Source organism: Nannospalax galili, unplaced genomic scaffold, assembly GCF_000622305.1.
Source record: "Nannospalax galili isolate Female #2095 unplaced genomic scaffold, S.galili_v1.0 scaffold591, whole genome shotgun sequence".
NCBI lineage: Eukaryota > Metazoa > Chordata > Mammalia > Rodentia > Spalacidae > Nannospalax > Nannospalax galili.
Window position 1 is genome coordinate 2,918,590 of NW_008330926.1, and position 15,062 is coordinate 2,933,651.

At 42.2% G+C, this 15,062-nt stretch overlaps 1 protein-coding gene across 4 annotated transcripts in view; it reads left to right on the plus strand.

Annotated features, from left to right (window-relative positions):
* The window catches only part of Gon4l (gon-4 like), a 100,054-nt gene that overhangs the window by 60,889 nt on the left and 24,103 nt on the right, over nt 1-15,062 (plus strand). For all 4 annotated transcript variants that reach the window (XM_029556901.1, XM_008854002.3, XM_008854019.3 and 1 more), the window contains 5 exons: nt 5,508-5,611; nt 9,846-10,044; nt 10,528-10,614; nt 12,718-12,889; nt 14,758-14,902. In XM_029556901.1, the coding sequence (XP_029412761.1) occupies nt 5,508-5,611; nt 9,846-10,044; nt 10,528-10,614; nt 12,718-12,889; nt 14,758-14,902 (707 nt within the window). The remainder of the gene's footprint in view (nt 1-5,507; nt 5,612-9,845; nt 10,045-10,527; nt 10,615-12,717; nt 12,890-14,757; nt 14,903-15,062) is intronic.

A 15,062-nucleotide genomic window follows, 5' to 3' on the forward strand; every position in this document is an offset into this window, starting at 1 on the left:
TTCCGAATTTAGTTATATGAGTTATATTAGTTTGCCAGATCATATTAGCCCATAGGCCATGAGGATTGCCTCCAGTCATGGGACCTAAAGGAAGAAGTGGAGCACATTGAGGACATTGTTTAACTATAATTTTAGCTTGATCCTTAGTAAGGCGGGGATATAAAGCTTTTAACATTTTTGCTGGCTGATGAAGTAGTTGGTGACTGCATAAAGGAGTCACAACATTTACTTGTTTGGTTAGGTTATCTTTTTGTTGATTTAAGGAGGCTAATGGACCAGGTAATCCAGTGTGGGAGCGTATATGAGTTACAAAAAATTAGTGTTTTCTTTGGCTAATTTTAGTCCTCAGAGATAAGAATAACATCCCAATAGGTTCTCCTGGTTTATGTTGTAAAAATGCTGTTTCTAGTTTTAGGAGTGCCTGGGGAGCATATTCCGAATCTGTGTAGATATTTAAAGGTTGAGGAAAAAGCATGAAGCTTTGGAGGATAGCATAAAGTTCTGAATACTGAGCAGAAGCAGTAATAGGCATTTCCCAAGTATGAGAAACGTTTTGTTTTGTTTGAAGTTGGTATAAAATAGCTGCGGCCTTTCCTTTGTTAGTCCCATCTGTAAACAGGATGTCTGGGGAGAGGAGAGTGTGAAGTGAAGTAATAGTGGGAAAGATAAACTTACTAATTTGAAATAATTTTAAAAGTTTCCAGGATGGATAATGAATGCCAGTATCTCCAGCATAGTTTGCAAAGGCAAGTTGCCATGAAGGGGAAATCGAAGCTACATAATCAATTTCTTTCCACATAAGGGGTAAAATTATTTTATCAGGGTCTTTCCCAAAAACATGAAGAGTCCATAAACGGGCTCTCTGAATTAAAAGAATTATCATAGAATAATAAGGTGTTATTTTTTTATTAAGATAATGGGGGAAGTGAATAAATTCTAATGGACAATTAGGCTCTTGAAATATAATAGCTAATGGTTGTTCTATATTTGGAATTATAAGAATCTGAATATCTTTTTGAGGATTAACCCTATTTACTCTTATTTGATGAAGGGCTTTATTTACCAGTGTTAAGGCTTGTTTAGCATTTGTACTTAAATATCTAAGAGAGTTAGGATCTGAGTCCCCTTCTAATAGATGGAAAAGAGAACTTAATTGCATGGTAGTAAGATGAAGAGAAGGCCTACACCAGTTTAAATGTCCCATAAATTGTTGTAATTGATTTAAAGTACAAGAACCTGGCAACTCTATTTTTGGGGTGGTAGGGTATAATTGGTTATCTAAGATGACATATTCCAAATAAGTATAAGACCCATGGTTTTGGATTTTTTCTGAGGAAATATAAAGTCCATATTTTGTTAAAATAGTCATTAATTTAGTAAACATAACTTCTAAAAGTTGAATAGAAGGGTGACTAAGGAGAATATCATCCATATAATGAAAAACAAGAACAGTAGGGAATTTTTTAAGTATTGGACTAATTATTTTATGCACATAAAATTGGCGTATAGTAGGACTATTTTTCATTCCCTGAGGCAGGAATTTCCATTGATATCTCTGCGTGGGCACAGAGTGATTGTTGACAGGGATAGTGAAAGCAAAACCCTCCCTATCCTCGGGATGTAAAGGAATAGAAAAGAAACAGTCCTTTATATCAATTATTATAATAGCATGTCCTGCAGGCACAGCTGCAGGAGATGGAAGGCAAGGCTGCAGTGATCCCATCTTTTTCATAGTCGCATTAACTTTTCTTAAGTCTTGTAAAAATCTCCATTTTCCATGAGTTTTCTTTTGTATTACAAATATAGGCATGTTCCATGGACTGTTAGAGGGCTCTACGTGTTCTTTATCTAATCGTTCTTGTACAAGACCCTGTAAATGAGGCAATTTAGTATTTAAACAGGCCGTGATAGGGAATGGTAAGACTGGAGTGAAGAAATAATTCCTCTTATATGGGCTCAAGTGGCAGAGCAATGGCCTTTAGAATTGGGGGTGTTGAATAAAAGGATTATTAACAGTATAAGAATGTTCAGAGGTATAGTCAGAATTTTGGGTCCAGGCTGAGGAGATACACACCTGTAATTGTCCTAGCACATCTTTTCCCCAGAGGCTAGTGTAGTGTGGTGATAAATGGCTGAAAAGTTCCATGGACCCCATCTGAATCTTCCCACTGTAGGGGATGGAAAGACTGGAGTGAGGAAATTGTTCCTCCTACCCCCAGGAGCGGGGGGGGAGGGGGGGCTTTTTTGTGGGCCAGTGTGATGGCCAGTCCTCATGTTTAATAATTGATTGGTCAGCCTCTGTATCTAACAGACCTCTTATAGCAATTCCCTGTACTATTAGGGTCATTGTAGGCTTAAGGTCAGACATTACAGGGTGAATCCATAATGCCCAGGCGGGGTTTACTCCCACTGAGGCTGTTGACCCTCTTGGTTGTGGGGCTGAGGGCTGCCCCATCTCTCGTTTAAAGTTTTGTTATTTTTATTGAAGTAAGAACGGCAATCTCTAGCCCAATGGTAACCTTTTTGACATTTATGGCACTTATTATTTGGTTTAGGTCTCGAGCTTGAAGGTTGGAGATCAGGTATAGGCTTGTAATTTATGAGAGGGCATTGTCTTGCAAAGTGATCCAACTTTTTCACATTTAAAGCATGAATCTTTTATTTGGGCAGCACAAGCTTCTGCCAATGCAGTTGCCATCATGCTAACCTGTGCTAAAACTGTGCCTATGTTCTGGGTTGCTATTACCCAGGAAGACAAATCTTTATTTTTTTTACTGGAGCAATCGCTGCTTTACATTCTTGAGTTGAGCCATCATAAGCAAGTTGTTTTATTAAAATCTGGGCAGCTTCTATGTGAGGAACCTTAGCCTCTACTGCTGGACCCTAGCTAAGAATTTAGCCCATTGCTCCTGTGGCTTTTGTTTGAGATCAGCTAAGCTAGCTCTCGCTGTCTCACTATCCGGTGTGGATCTCCAGGCTCTCAAGGCACCGAGGCGCACCTGATCAAAATATTGAGCTGTTAAGCATGTCAACTGTCACATCAACATTAGCCTGAGCATTTCTAGCTGCCTGTTCAGTGCATTCATCATAGTATTTAGATTTAAAAAGGAGCCATTGTCCTGGGGACAAAGCAGCCTGGGCAAGGTTTTTAAAGTCCCAAGCAGTGACTGATTTATGGCTAAGCTGATCAAAGATGGCCATGGTAAAAGGGCCATGCATACCATTTTCCATCACCTCCTTGTGAATTGCTTTCAGTGTTTCAAAGCCCAAAGGACTATGAATTCTAAGTACAGGATTGTCAGCTGCTGCACGGCCAGCTCGAATGTGAACTGGAAAGAACCGAGGAAATGGATATGGCAAGGGAGTCAAATGTTCTCTAGAGAAAGTGTCTCCTGTGAGCAGATTTTGAAACATGGGAAGGAGAGATTCAGGGTCAGAAGCAGAGGGTGAAGTATAAGAAACATATGCCATGGGGAATGCTGAGGGACAAGGGGACATGGGGAGAGATCCTAAAGTGGGGCCACCTCCCCGTCTCTAATAGAATTAGAGGCGAGTGGTTGCGTTCCCAGAGGCTGTGCCACATCAGGAGGGAGCTCTGGCAGCTTCACAGCACCCAGAGGAGGTGCCTGAAGCTGAGTAGCAGCCTGAGAAGGTTCCTGCTGTTGGGCTGTTGTGGAGGGAGGACTGGCGGGGGGAGGGGGCAGAGGGGCCACAGAGGGAGGGGAGTCCTCTTCTATTTGGAGACACTGGCAAAGAGCAGACCAGAGAGGGAAATAGAAGACAGGCACAGTCTTGCCCTGCTTTTGATAATTCTGTACATTGTCTCCTACTCTTTTCCAAGATTCCAAGTCAATAGTTCCCGCAGCAGGAAACCAAGGATTACATTCTATAGTAATATCTAAAAAGGCCTTAATCTGAATTTCTGTACATTTAATTCGTCTAGACTTTAGCATGCATTTAAGAGTAGATTGGAAGTGAGACAGGTCTGGAGAGAGAGAATTACCCATATTTACAATTGCCCCTTACCTACGAACCAGCGTGACAAGGGGATCCAATCAGCCGAAGGGGGGAGAATTGCTCTGTCCACAGTGAAGCAGAGGTCCGAGAATGTCCCTGTTTCAGGCGCCAGTTGTCTGGACTCAGGTTTGCTTTGCTTAGCGGGGTACCTGCTGGCTTTGGGCAGAGGGTCTGATTGGCGACAGAGTCACAAACTCTGGGACCTGTGTCTTCCCAACAGGATGATTTATTTTAGAATTCAGATAGGTTTTATACATCCCAAGGAACTAGCAGTCACGTGGGATATGGCAATCACATACAAAGATTTAGGATACAAAGAAACAGGACATTTAGTCTATTAGTTGGCGCCAGAAGGATTCTTAAACTTTTACTCAAGGTTATCAATGCCCATCCAGTAATTTATGGGCCACAATGTTTTCTTTCTTAGTGCTAAAAGCTGTTAGGTCAGGGGTAAACCTTTAACCTGGCCTAATCTCTTAGCCAGGGATAGCTGAGTTATTTGTTTAGGACAAGGAGATGAGCTAAGGGTTGTTGACCAAGACGCTTTCCCACAGAGCAGGGAGCCTGCACTTTTATGACCAGGCTGCCCACTTCCTCCTGTCAGCCTAACAGTGTTCTGCAGGACAGGGATTATCAGAGCCACTGTTTTCAGTGCCCCTCCCTTTAGCAGAGAATGCAGCCTGGACCTGTAAGTTTTAGGCTCACGTCACCCTAGGGCCTGGCATCCTGGTTTCCTACAGTTTAGATCTCCAGCACCCACATAAAAGCCATGTGTGCTAGGGCACACCTGAAATCACAGCACTGGTAAGCTGGAAAGAGGCTGATACTGGCAACTCATGGGGGACCCTATTTTACACACACACACACACACACACACACACACGAACGCACACATACACAAAGATGGAGACGTGATTGAGGAAGATACCCAATGTCAACCTCTGGTCTGCACATACATGCTTGTGTACCCACATGTTCATGTGTATACACCCACACATACATACATACACTCACACATACATACATACACACACACACACAAAGATATTTCTGTGTAAGAGATGAATTGTTTTGAGTTACCTGTTCTCTATCCTTTCTATTACAAGTTTGCCAGTTGAGAGACTTCATTCTGAGCATATTACTCATTCCAAGACTGGGGTTGTAAGATTTCTAAAGTGAGAATGAGTCCATTGTAAGTTCTTTTGATATCAGCTTTATTAAAGTCCCTGAAATCTGTAGTTTTTACTTACACATGTGTGTTAGTGTTAGACTTCTAGAGGCTCATCCCCCAAGAAAATCCTCCCTTTTTTTTGGGGGGGGGGTCTTTTTGAGACAGGATTTCCCTGTAGCCTGAGCTGTCCTGGAATGCACTATGTAGACCAGGCTGGCCTTGAACTCAGGGAGATCCGCCTGCCTCTGCCTCCCAAGTGCTGGGATTAAAGGCGTGCGCCACCACGCCCAGCACTGACCCTCCCTTTTTTTGCCCACAGTTCCAAGACGAGTTGGGATTCTCCAATATGGAAGATGATGGCCCAGAGGAAGAGGAACGTGTTACAGAGTCTCGGCCTAACTTTAACACCCCTCAAGCCCTACGGTATGCTGGCTGAAATTTAGAATGAAGGAATAATGTATTTCTGAAGTTGTTTTAGAAATTATAATTATTTCCCATCTTCAGCTAGTTTCTTGTTGGTATTAGGATGCAGAGCCCTGGAGGTGAGTTATTTGCCAGGTTAAAAAAAAAAGTCTCCTTGTTCTGGGGCAGTACAGCTAGAGACAAAGCAGTATCTGTTTGGGAAAGGAGAAAAAACATTAGCTGGCACCTGGAGCACCTCTCCAGGTAAGTGGTGCTGGAGAGGTGTGCAGGACTTCACATGGCCAGCCACAGAAACCCCCCTTCATTGTAAGATTCTCCCCATTTGTCATAACATCTGATGGATATTTCTGATGGCGTGTTAGTCACCTACAGATTGACTGAGCAAACCATTAAACACAAGCTATAATCCCATCCCCTAGGGGCCTCAAACATGCACTAACCTTTTTGTAGAAAGTTATTTTGTCTCTTACATCATCCAGTAAGTAGACACTTTATTTATTTAGCAGAGTAAATGTAGCTTTATTAAAGAAAAGTGTAAAAGAACCCCCCTGAGAGAGGGAGGGGTCACAAGAGAAGAATCTTCAGAAAGTAGAGACTTTAAATTCCTGCTCTATTTTTGCAGTGGATTTGAACCTGCTATTTATCTACTATAATCCACTGTAACACCAAACTCGAAGTAGTAGTAGTAATTGGATGGATGACTAGATGTGTGATTTTCCTGAGTAGGTGTGAATAGGTATTTCTTCATACCAGATAGGGCGTTGTCCAAGTATAGTTTAGTAAACCAACGAGTTTATTGGGGTTATACCTTAGGATCACAAGTGGCTGAGATATCACTACCTGCATCACCAAAAAGACCACCCCAGCTGTGTGATAACTAATAAAAGTTGAATTGAAATTCTTTGTCCAGCTTTCAGGCGGATCCACAGAAGAATCTGACCTTTCTTCTGCCGTGTTCCCTGAGCCTGGAGGAAGTGATCTAGACATCCAGTTATTTTCTTCCATATGTGGCTGTGCATTAGACCAATGTGCCACAATGACAGTCTCTTCCTCTCATCAGCCTAAGTTTCTTCAGTAACTACTCCCACTTCAGACAAAAGAAGATTGCCTCCAGGCTGATAGCAGCAATGATCTGTGGGCATAAACATAGATGTTTAGAAGACAGTTTGGGTAGTCAGGTGCAGATTTTCATTGCTAAGCCTGCTGTTTTTTTGAGTTGTGACTTAAAAAGCCTAACCTTTACTTCTTTCTCTTTTTGGATACTGGCCAAAAGCCTAGTTATGCTTGTTCTGACACTCTGACTTTCTCATTGTATCTCTGCAGACCCGACACCCCACCACCACATTCAGGTGCTTGTTAATCTCCATTGCTGAACACGCTTCCTTTCTTGGACCCTAGCTTGATTGCTCTACGGTTTTACTCCCAAATACTAATAAAATGGTCCCTGAGCTTAACAACCAGCAACAACAACAACAAAACCCCAAGGGGCTGGAGTAACAGCTCATCCATGAAGAGCTCATACTGTTCTTCCAGAGAGTCTGAATTTAGTTCCCACACCCACATCTGGCCACTCCCAACAATCTGTAACTCAACCTCCAGGGGATCTGATGCTCTTTTCTGAGACCTGTAATAGGCACCTGTACTCATGCCTGTATTCATGTGCACAAACCCACACAGAAACACATATATACACATAGTTAAAAATAAGAATAAAGGGGCTGGAGAGATGGCCAGTAGTTAAGCACACTGGCTGTTCTAGCAGAGGACCCAGGTTTGGTTCTCAGCACCCACATGGTGGCTCACAACCATCTCTAACTCTAGTTCCAGTGGTTCCAACACCCTTTTCTGGCTTCTATATGCATTGCATGACACAGGTACACTTATACACACATAGGCAAAACACTCATACACATGCGTGTATTGCCTGCATGTAGGTAAGTGCACCTGTGTCGTGCAGTGCCCATGAAGGACAGAAGAGACTATCGGATCCCCTGGAACTGGAGTTACAGACAGTTGTTAGCTGCCATGTGGGTGCTGGGATTCTAACCTGGTTTTTCTGCAAGAACAACCAGTGTTCTTAACCACCTTGCCATCTCTCCAGCCCCACAAATCTTTTTTTTTAAAAGCAATTCGACAGCTCTATAACATCTATTTCACACAGCAGTAGCAATTGCCTCCCCCTCCTCCATAGCCACAGGTCTTTGTCCTGACTTACAGAACCAAATGTGAGTTCTCTCCTGTGGACTTGGTCTTCAATCCCATTGAAAAGCAGGAGCATCTTTCCTGTCATGTTTGTAGTGTATAGAACAGGCTTCATAACGATGCCAGTCTCTTGGTGACAATTTTCCACCAGCAGCCTGTATAATACCTTCAGGTGCTATAAAAGCCAGCCAGTGGGAAGTCTGCTTCTAGCTCCATCCCAGCTTGATTTCTCCATGTCCTGCAACTAAAACGTGCAGTGCCTTGGACATCAACTCACTGTCTAGTTCTGGAATGGAGCCAGCAGCAGTGGTAACCACGTTTATGGTTTATAGGGCCTTAGTGGCCTCCCTGGCTACTAGCTCATAGAGAGGACCTCTTACACTGAGATTTTCACTCAATAGCCTTAACGCTCCTAGGAGTGCCTTTCCCCACCAATACAGGGTACATTTGTTCCAACTTTTTTTTTTTTTGGTGTTTTTGAGACAGGGTCTCCCTGTAGCACCAGCTGGCCTGGAACTCCTTATGTAGACCAGGCTGGCCTCCCAACTCACAGATATCCACCTGCCTCTGCCTCCTGAGTGCTGGGACTAAAGGTGTGCACCACCACACCCGGCTTTTGTTCCAACTTTTTAGTTGCTGTTTTTACTCTTCTTCCAGATGCTTTTGGAAATCTAGAAGGATACTCAAGCATTATATACTGCTTTCTACAGAGGGTAGGAGAATTGCTGAAGGCCATCACTGTCCATTCCAAGCATATATCAATTCAGCAGCTAGGGTGGGACTACAAACAAACAATTAGTGAAGTTTAATACTGCATTAAAAGATTCCATTACTTTTATGAACTGTTTCATCAGAGGAGCAATATTAGGTATAGCAGCAGGAATGGGAGATACTATCCCATCTAGCCCTTTACAACCCAGTCATTTTCCATTACCTATTTCATCTTCTGACTGTCATACATCTCCTCACACTTGATGGTGTGGTGGGGCCTAGCTTGGAGATAACTGGGAGTAAGGTTGTGCTCTTACCTGCATTGCTCTTTGGAGCCAGCTTCTGAGGTCTGTCAGGCTTTGGGGAACTCTGCTGCCTCCCCACTCCATTGGCTGCTGAAGGGCCCTGGGTTGACCAAACAGTCTTTACTTCTAGTATGCTGTCTTTTTTTTTGGGGGGGGGGTCTTCTTTGAAACAGTAGCCCCAGCTGATCTGGAACTCACTGTGTAGACCAGGCTGGCCTTGAACTCAGAGATCTGCCTGCCTCTGCCTCCCAAGTGCTGGGATTAAAGGTGTGTGCCACCACGCCTGGCCATACTTTGACTTTTTAAGAAATGACGGAAGGGCACCCTGAATGGAAAGAGCTTAACAGTTTAAGTAGAGACCAAATGCTATACTCTTGGAAAGTTCTGTGTCATTTTAGGGAAGAAGTCATCAAGTAATGTGTGTATGATGCAAAAATGAGGAGGTCCCACTAGCCCCTGTGTTAAGCAGATATTTCTCTGCTCCTAGATTTTTACTTAATTTCTTCTTCTCTATTTGTACATTAGATAGACAACTGATTGTAGAATAAAAAGGTGGGAAATAATTCAAAATCTTTTTTTGTGGTCTTTTTCAGACAGGGTCTCCCTGTACCCCCAGCTGGCCTGGAACTGACTATGTAGACCAGGCTGATCTCGAACTTGCAGAGATCCGCCTGCCTCTGCCTCCTAAGTGCTGGGATTAAAGGCATGTGCTACCACGTCCAGCCAAAATCTTTTTAGGCATTGCTGGGGATTAAACCCAGGGCTTCCAGCATGCTAGGCATGTGCTCTACCACAAAGTTATCCCCCTGCATGAGAATTATTTTATTTGAATATATGCTAATAATCTGAAGGAGCAGTTGGCTATAGTGCAGTTTGATGTTGGATATAGTGCAGTTTGGGAATTAGTAGTAAATGGACATTTCTTCAGGCTTGGTTAACACACCACTATAAGGAATTGGATGTCTCATGTGCCTAGGGAAATGTTCAAAATTCTGTTATTTTCCTTTTGGGACTAGGTTTGAAGAACCATTGGCTAACTTGTTAAATGAACGACATCGGACAGTGAAGGAGTTACTCGAACAGCTGAAAATGAAAAAATCTTCAGTCAAACAGCAGCCTGAACTAGAAAGGCAGAACCCTCCGAAGGAGAAAGTCCATCAGACTCTGATTCTAGACCCAGCACAAAGGAACAGACTTCAACAGCAGATGCGGCAGGTACGCCTTTTTTCTGGTGTTGGAATTAGATTACCTTGTGGCTTGACACTGAAGCCAAAAGTGAGCAGCCTTATAAAGGCAGAGGTAGCTGCCTTACTTCCCACTGAAACTGTGGACCATAGGCTACTCAGTCTACAAAGACCCTGAGAGAATATTATATTCATGCACAGTGTCTCAGGCAGGAAAGCAAATAAAGAAACCTGACGATGCTTAGAAATGGAGATTTCAGGGTCTTTAGTAATCCATTCAAGTTTAATAGCCTTCAGTGCCAGTTTTTTTCCTTTCTGTTCTCAGTCTCTGGTTTGTGGTTAAACTTTGAGTGTGTCATTTTGCTGAAGGGCATATCTGAGAAATTCCTGCCAAGATCCTACTTTGTTCTAGTGGTCCTTCTAAGAAAGCAAACCTCTTGGTAAGACCTCTGTGTGTTCCTGAAATGGCAATATTATAATATGTCAATGTTTTATGTTTTTTTCCCTTTCCCAGCATGTTCAGCTCTTGACACAAATCTACCTTCTCACCACATCCAACCCCAACCTCAGTTCGGAGGCCAGTACCACAAGGATATTTCTTGTAAGGTTCCACATTTCCTTAATTCTATAGATTTCAATATGAAGTTAGCTTGGCAAGTACTTTCTCACAGTTATTCACTGATTGGAATCTACATTTATTCTTCTCTTCTGGGTGTTTTTGGTCACTATACCTGCTTGTCCTTTGGTTTCCTATGTTTGCCTGACAGAACAATGAGTCTAAGGAAATTTCCTAAGTGTTGTCCTTTATACATTAAAAAAAAATTTTTTTATTTATTATTTTTAATGTATGTATGTGAGTATTTTGCCTCCATGTATGAAAGTGAATCATGTTCATGCAGTGCCTGCAGAGGCCAGAAGAGAGTATCAGATCCCCTGGAACTGGAGTTTGGACAATTGTTAGCTGCCATATGGGTGCTGGGAATCGAACCTGGGTCCTCTGGAAGAACAGTAAGTGTTCTATGCCATCTTTCCAGCCCCAGTTTGCACATTTTAAATGCATCCTTCTTATCTTTGGATGCACCCTGACATTATTTATTTATTTTATTTATTTATTTTTTTGTCTTTTTGAGACAGGGTCTCCCTGTTCCCCCAGATAGGCTGGAGCTCACTCTGTAGACTAGGCTGACCTCCCACTCACAGAGATCTGCCTGCCTCCGCCCCCCAAGTTCTGGACTCAAAGGCATGTGCCACCACACCCAGCATATTTTTTTTTTTTTAATGAGGCAGGGTCTCATATAGCCCACTGTGGCCTCAAACTCAGTATGTATCTGAGGATGACCTTGAAGTGAAGATGATCCCCCTGCCTCTACCTCACAAGTGCTGGAGTTAGAGATGTGTAGCACCATGCCCAGTTTATGTGGTGCTGGGGTGGGCTTTGTGCTTGGTCAGCAAGCACTCTACTGAGCTACATCCCCAGCTCTCCTTTTTTTAAAGTTCTGTTTTTATAGCTGTTGAATTCATTACCAATTTATTAGGTTCAAGTTCAGTGTTTTATGTATAGAATTAATTTTGCATATGACATTTTGAAATATTTTTGAGAAAGACATAAATTTGAATCAGTTCTCCGTCCTTTCCCCTTTCCCCTCCTTCCTAGCATAGTGAATGTAGACTTCCTGAGGAAGGTAAACTGGACTTCTGTGGGACGGCTCCAAGGGAGGAGGACCCTGGAAAAAGTCTTTCTGTGGTTTAGTAATGTGTTTGCTAATATGCTAAGCTTCCTCTTTGCTTAAAAAGAGTCTGTTTAAGGACTGAAGAGTTGGCTCAGTGGTGAAGAGCCTTCCTCCTCTTACAGATCTTACAGAGGACCCAGGATCGGTTCCCAGCACCTGTATGGCTGCTTAAGGTCATTCTAAAACACATACACACATAAAGGCAAAATACCCACACATAACATAAAAATAAATAATTTTTTTTCTTTGTCTTTTTGAGACAATATCTCCCTGTAGCTCCAGCTGGCCTTTAGACCAGGCTGGCCTCAAACTCACAGAGATCTGCCTGCCTCTGCCTCCCAAGTGCTGGGATTAAAGGCATGGGCCACCATGCCCGGCTGAATCCTTTTTTTAAAATTCTGTTTATTTACTATATTCAGAAGATCATGAGAAAATTTTTATTTGATTTGTTATTCAGAAAAACTTTTATAAAACAAGAGCCAAGTATAATAGCGCCGTGTGTTCTCAGTACTTTCGAAAAGGAGGTTCATGAGTTTAAGGCCATCCTGGGCTACATAGTTCAATCCTATCTCAACACACACACACCAAAAAGAAAAAAGAAGACAGAAAATTAAATGAAATTAAAAGACACATGACAGAAGAGGAATCTAATATCCCACATAACCCTCCCTGCCAGTCCAGTGCTACTGCTGAGCCACACCCTTAGCTAATTGAGAACCATGATTCTGCCTTGGAAGCCTCACCATGTATCTACAAGATGGAGAAATGCTCAGTCTCAGAATTAAAAAAAAAGAATGTTAGTCCCCAAAAATCTGAGGACTCAGGCAGAGAAGTCTTAATGGAATAATGTCAGTTAAGAAAGATTTTTCCCTGTCTTTAAGTCTATAGCAGCAAGGACAATTTCTCATTCAGAGGCTGTGGACTCTGGTGTGTCTGGAATTGTCTTAGATTTCCTTTGTGTCTTATTTTCTCAGAAGGAGCTGGGAATCTTTGCTGAAAACTCCATGGCTGTTCACCAGCAGTTCAACCCCAGGTTTCAGACCCTATTCCAACCCTGTAACTGGATGGGAGCCATGCAGCTCATTGAAGACTTCAACACTCATGTTAGCAGTGACTGCAGTCCTCATAAAACCGTCAAGAAGACTGGTAGGAGTCAGATACGTCAATTTCAAGTTTTCATTTGCAGTGTGAGATGAGAGTCATATAATTTCCTGGTATAATTTCTTAGAAATGGAAAAGACAGGATATTTATAATGTATCCTTTCTGTCTTTTGTCCTTTGTACTCGTGTTCGGTAAGGCATAGAGGCAGGCAATGGGCAGAATAGTAATGTGGGTGATAGAGTATAAGGGACACATTGCTAAGAACTACGCTTACATGATAGATATATGGGTCAGTGCTAGGACATGGGTTTGGTAAAGTTGAATGTCAAGTTGTGGAGTTTAGTCATGTTTATATTTTTTTACTCTGATTCATTAATACCAACTCATGGGGGCTGGGATATAACTCAGTGGTAAAGTATATGCCTTGCATGTGCTAGATTCTGGATTCAGTCTCCAGTACCAAAAACAAAACAAAACAAAGATCAACTCATAGACTATGATGATAGCTCAGTGCTAGAGTGTTTGTATTTCCAAGACCCTGCATTTGATCCCCAACACCATAAAAACAAAACAGAATCTCATTTATATCCTGTAATGATTGTGGGGTAGATAGCATTCTCATTTTGAATGAAATTTCGATTTGGAAATTAGGCCCCAATTAGAAATGTTAAACATTTTCTGCATTCAATATTTAAATTTTTAAAATTATATTTATTGAGAGAGAGAGAGAGAGAGAGAGAGAGAGAGTGGCTCATGGTCCCAGGAATTCAGCTCAGGTCATGAGGCCTAGCGAAAAGTTCCTTTACCTGCTATGCATCTGACCTGCCCCTACATTCAATATTTTAAAGAAATTTACAGGTTTGACTAGATTTATAGAATCATCTTTTGTTGTTGTTATTCCCAATCTTGGGAGGAATCTTGGAGAACCTAATAGAAGGAAAATCAGATTATCAAATAAAAACTGGAATACCAGATTTGTTTTTTGTGGGTTTTTTTTGTTTTTTTTTTTAAAGATAGGGTCTGTGTAGTCCAGACTAGGCTTGAACTTGACTGCTTAGCTAATGATAACCTTGAGCATCTGATCTTTCTACCTAGTGCTGGGATCATAGGTGTGTGCCTAGTTTTATGCCATGCTGGGGGTGGAAGTGAGTTTATATATGCTAGGGAAGTGCTCTACCAACTAAACTGCATGGTACCCAACTGAAGAATACTAAAATTTTTATTGCATTTGTGTGTCGGGGCCTCTATGTGCTCCATCGTGCCGGTGCTGTTCAGAGCACAACTTGTTGGCTCTTTCCTTCTACTGTGTGGATTCCAGGGATCAAACACAGTTTGTCAGACTTGGCAGGAAGGTCCTTTATCCACTAAGCTATCTTACTGGTCCCTAGGACATCAGATTTGTGAGGGAGATTAAAAAGAAGCTGGGTGTGGTTGTGTACGCCTTTAATTCCAGCAGGCAGATCTCTGTGAGTTCAAGGCCAGCTTGCTCTACATAGCACGTTCTAGTCAAGTCCAGTCTATAGTGAGGTAAGGTCCTGTCTCCCAAAACAAAGCTGGACTTTTTTTTCCTGAAAGGAGGAAAATATTGTTGAAGACCTTATCTTCCAAAGATTTAAAGAGAAGGAAATGGAAAGCGTTTCAGCATACATTATGTGCCTGGTATTGCCAGGTGCTGTATGTTCATGTCACTTAGTGTATAAAGTTTTCCACATAGGAAAGGACAAGAGAGTCAGCTTTTATTAACACTTTTAGGTGTATTTTAGGTTGAAAATGACTAGGAACTTTGGGTGGGACAAAGAGAGGGAATCAAGTCAGAGAAGGACAGCTCTGCCTGACTGCAAAAATGGGCTCAAAACTTTGTGAAGCTCTTTGGTCCTTGAATTACATTTATCACAGATCTTTTTTCTTACAGCCAGTGAATTTCCCTGTTTGCCAAAGCAAGTAGCTTGGATCCTAGCCACAAACAAGGTTTTCATGTATCCAGAGCTCCTTCCAATATGTTCCCTGAAGGCAAATAACCCTCGGGATAAGATCATCTTTACCAAGGCTGAGGACAAGTACGTTCACTGTGGGATGGAGGGATGCATCAGCACTAGGCACTTGTGGGAATTAAGATGTGTATGTCAAAGACCTAGAAGCTGTGTGCTTGGCAACTTTCAGGGGATGCCACATGTATTTTGAAGCACTTAAAGTCACTGTTTAATCTTTTATTTATTG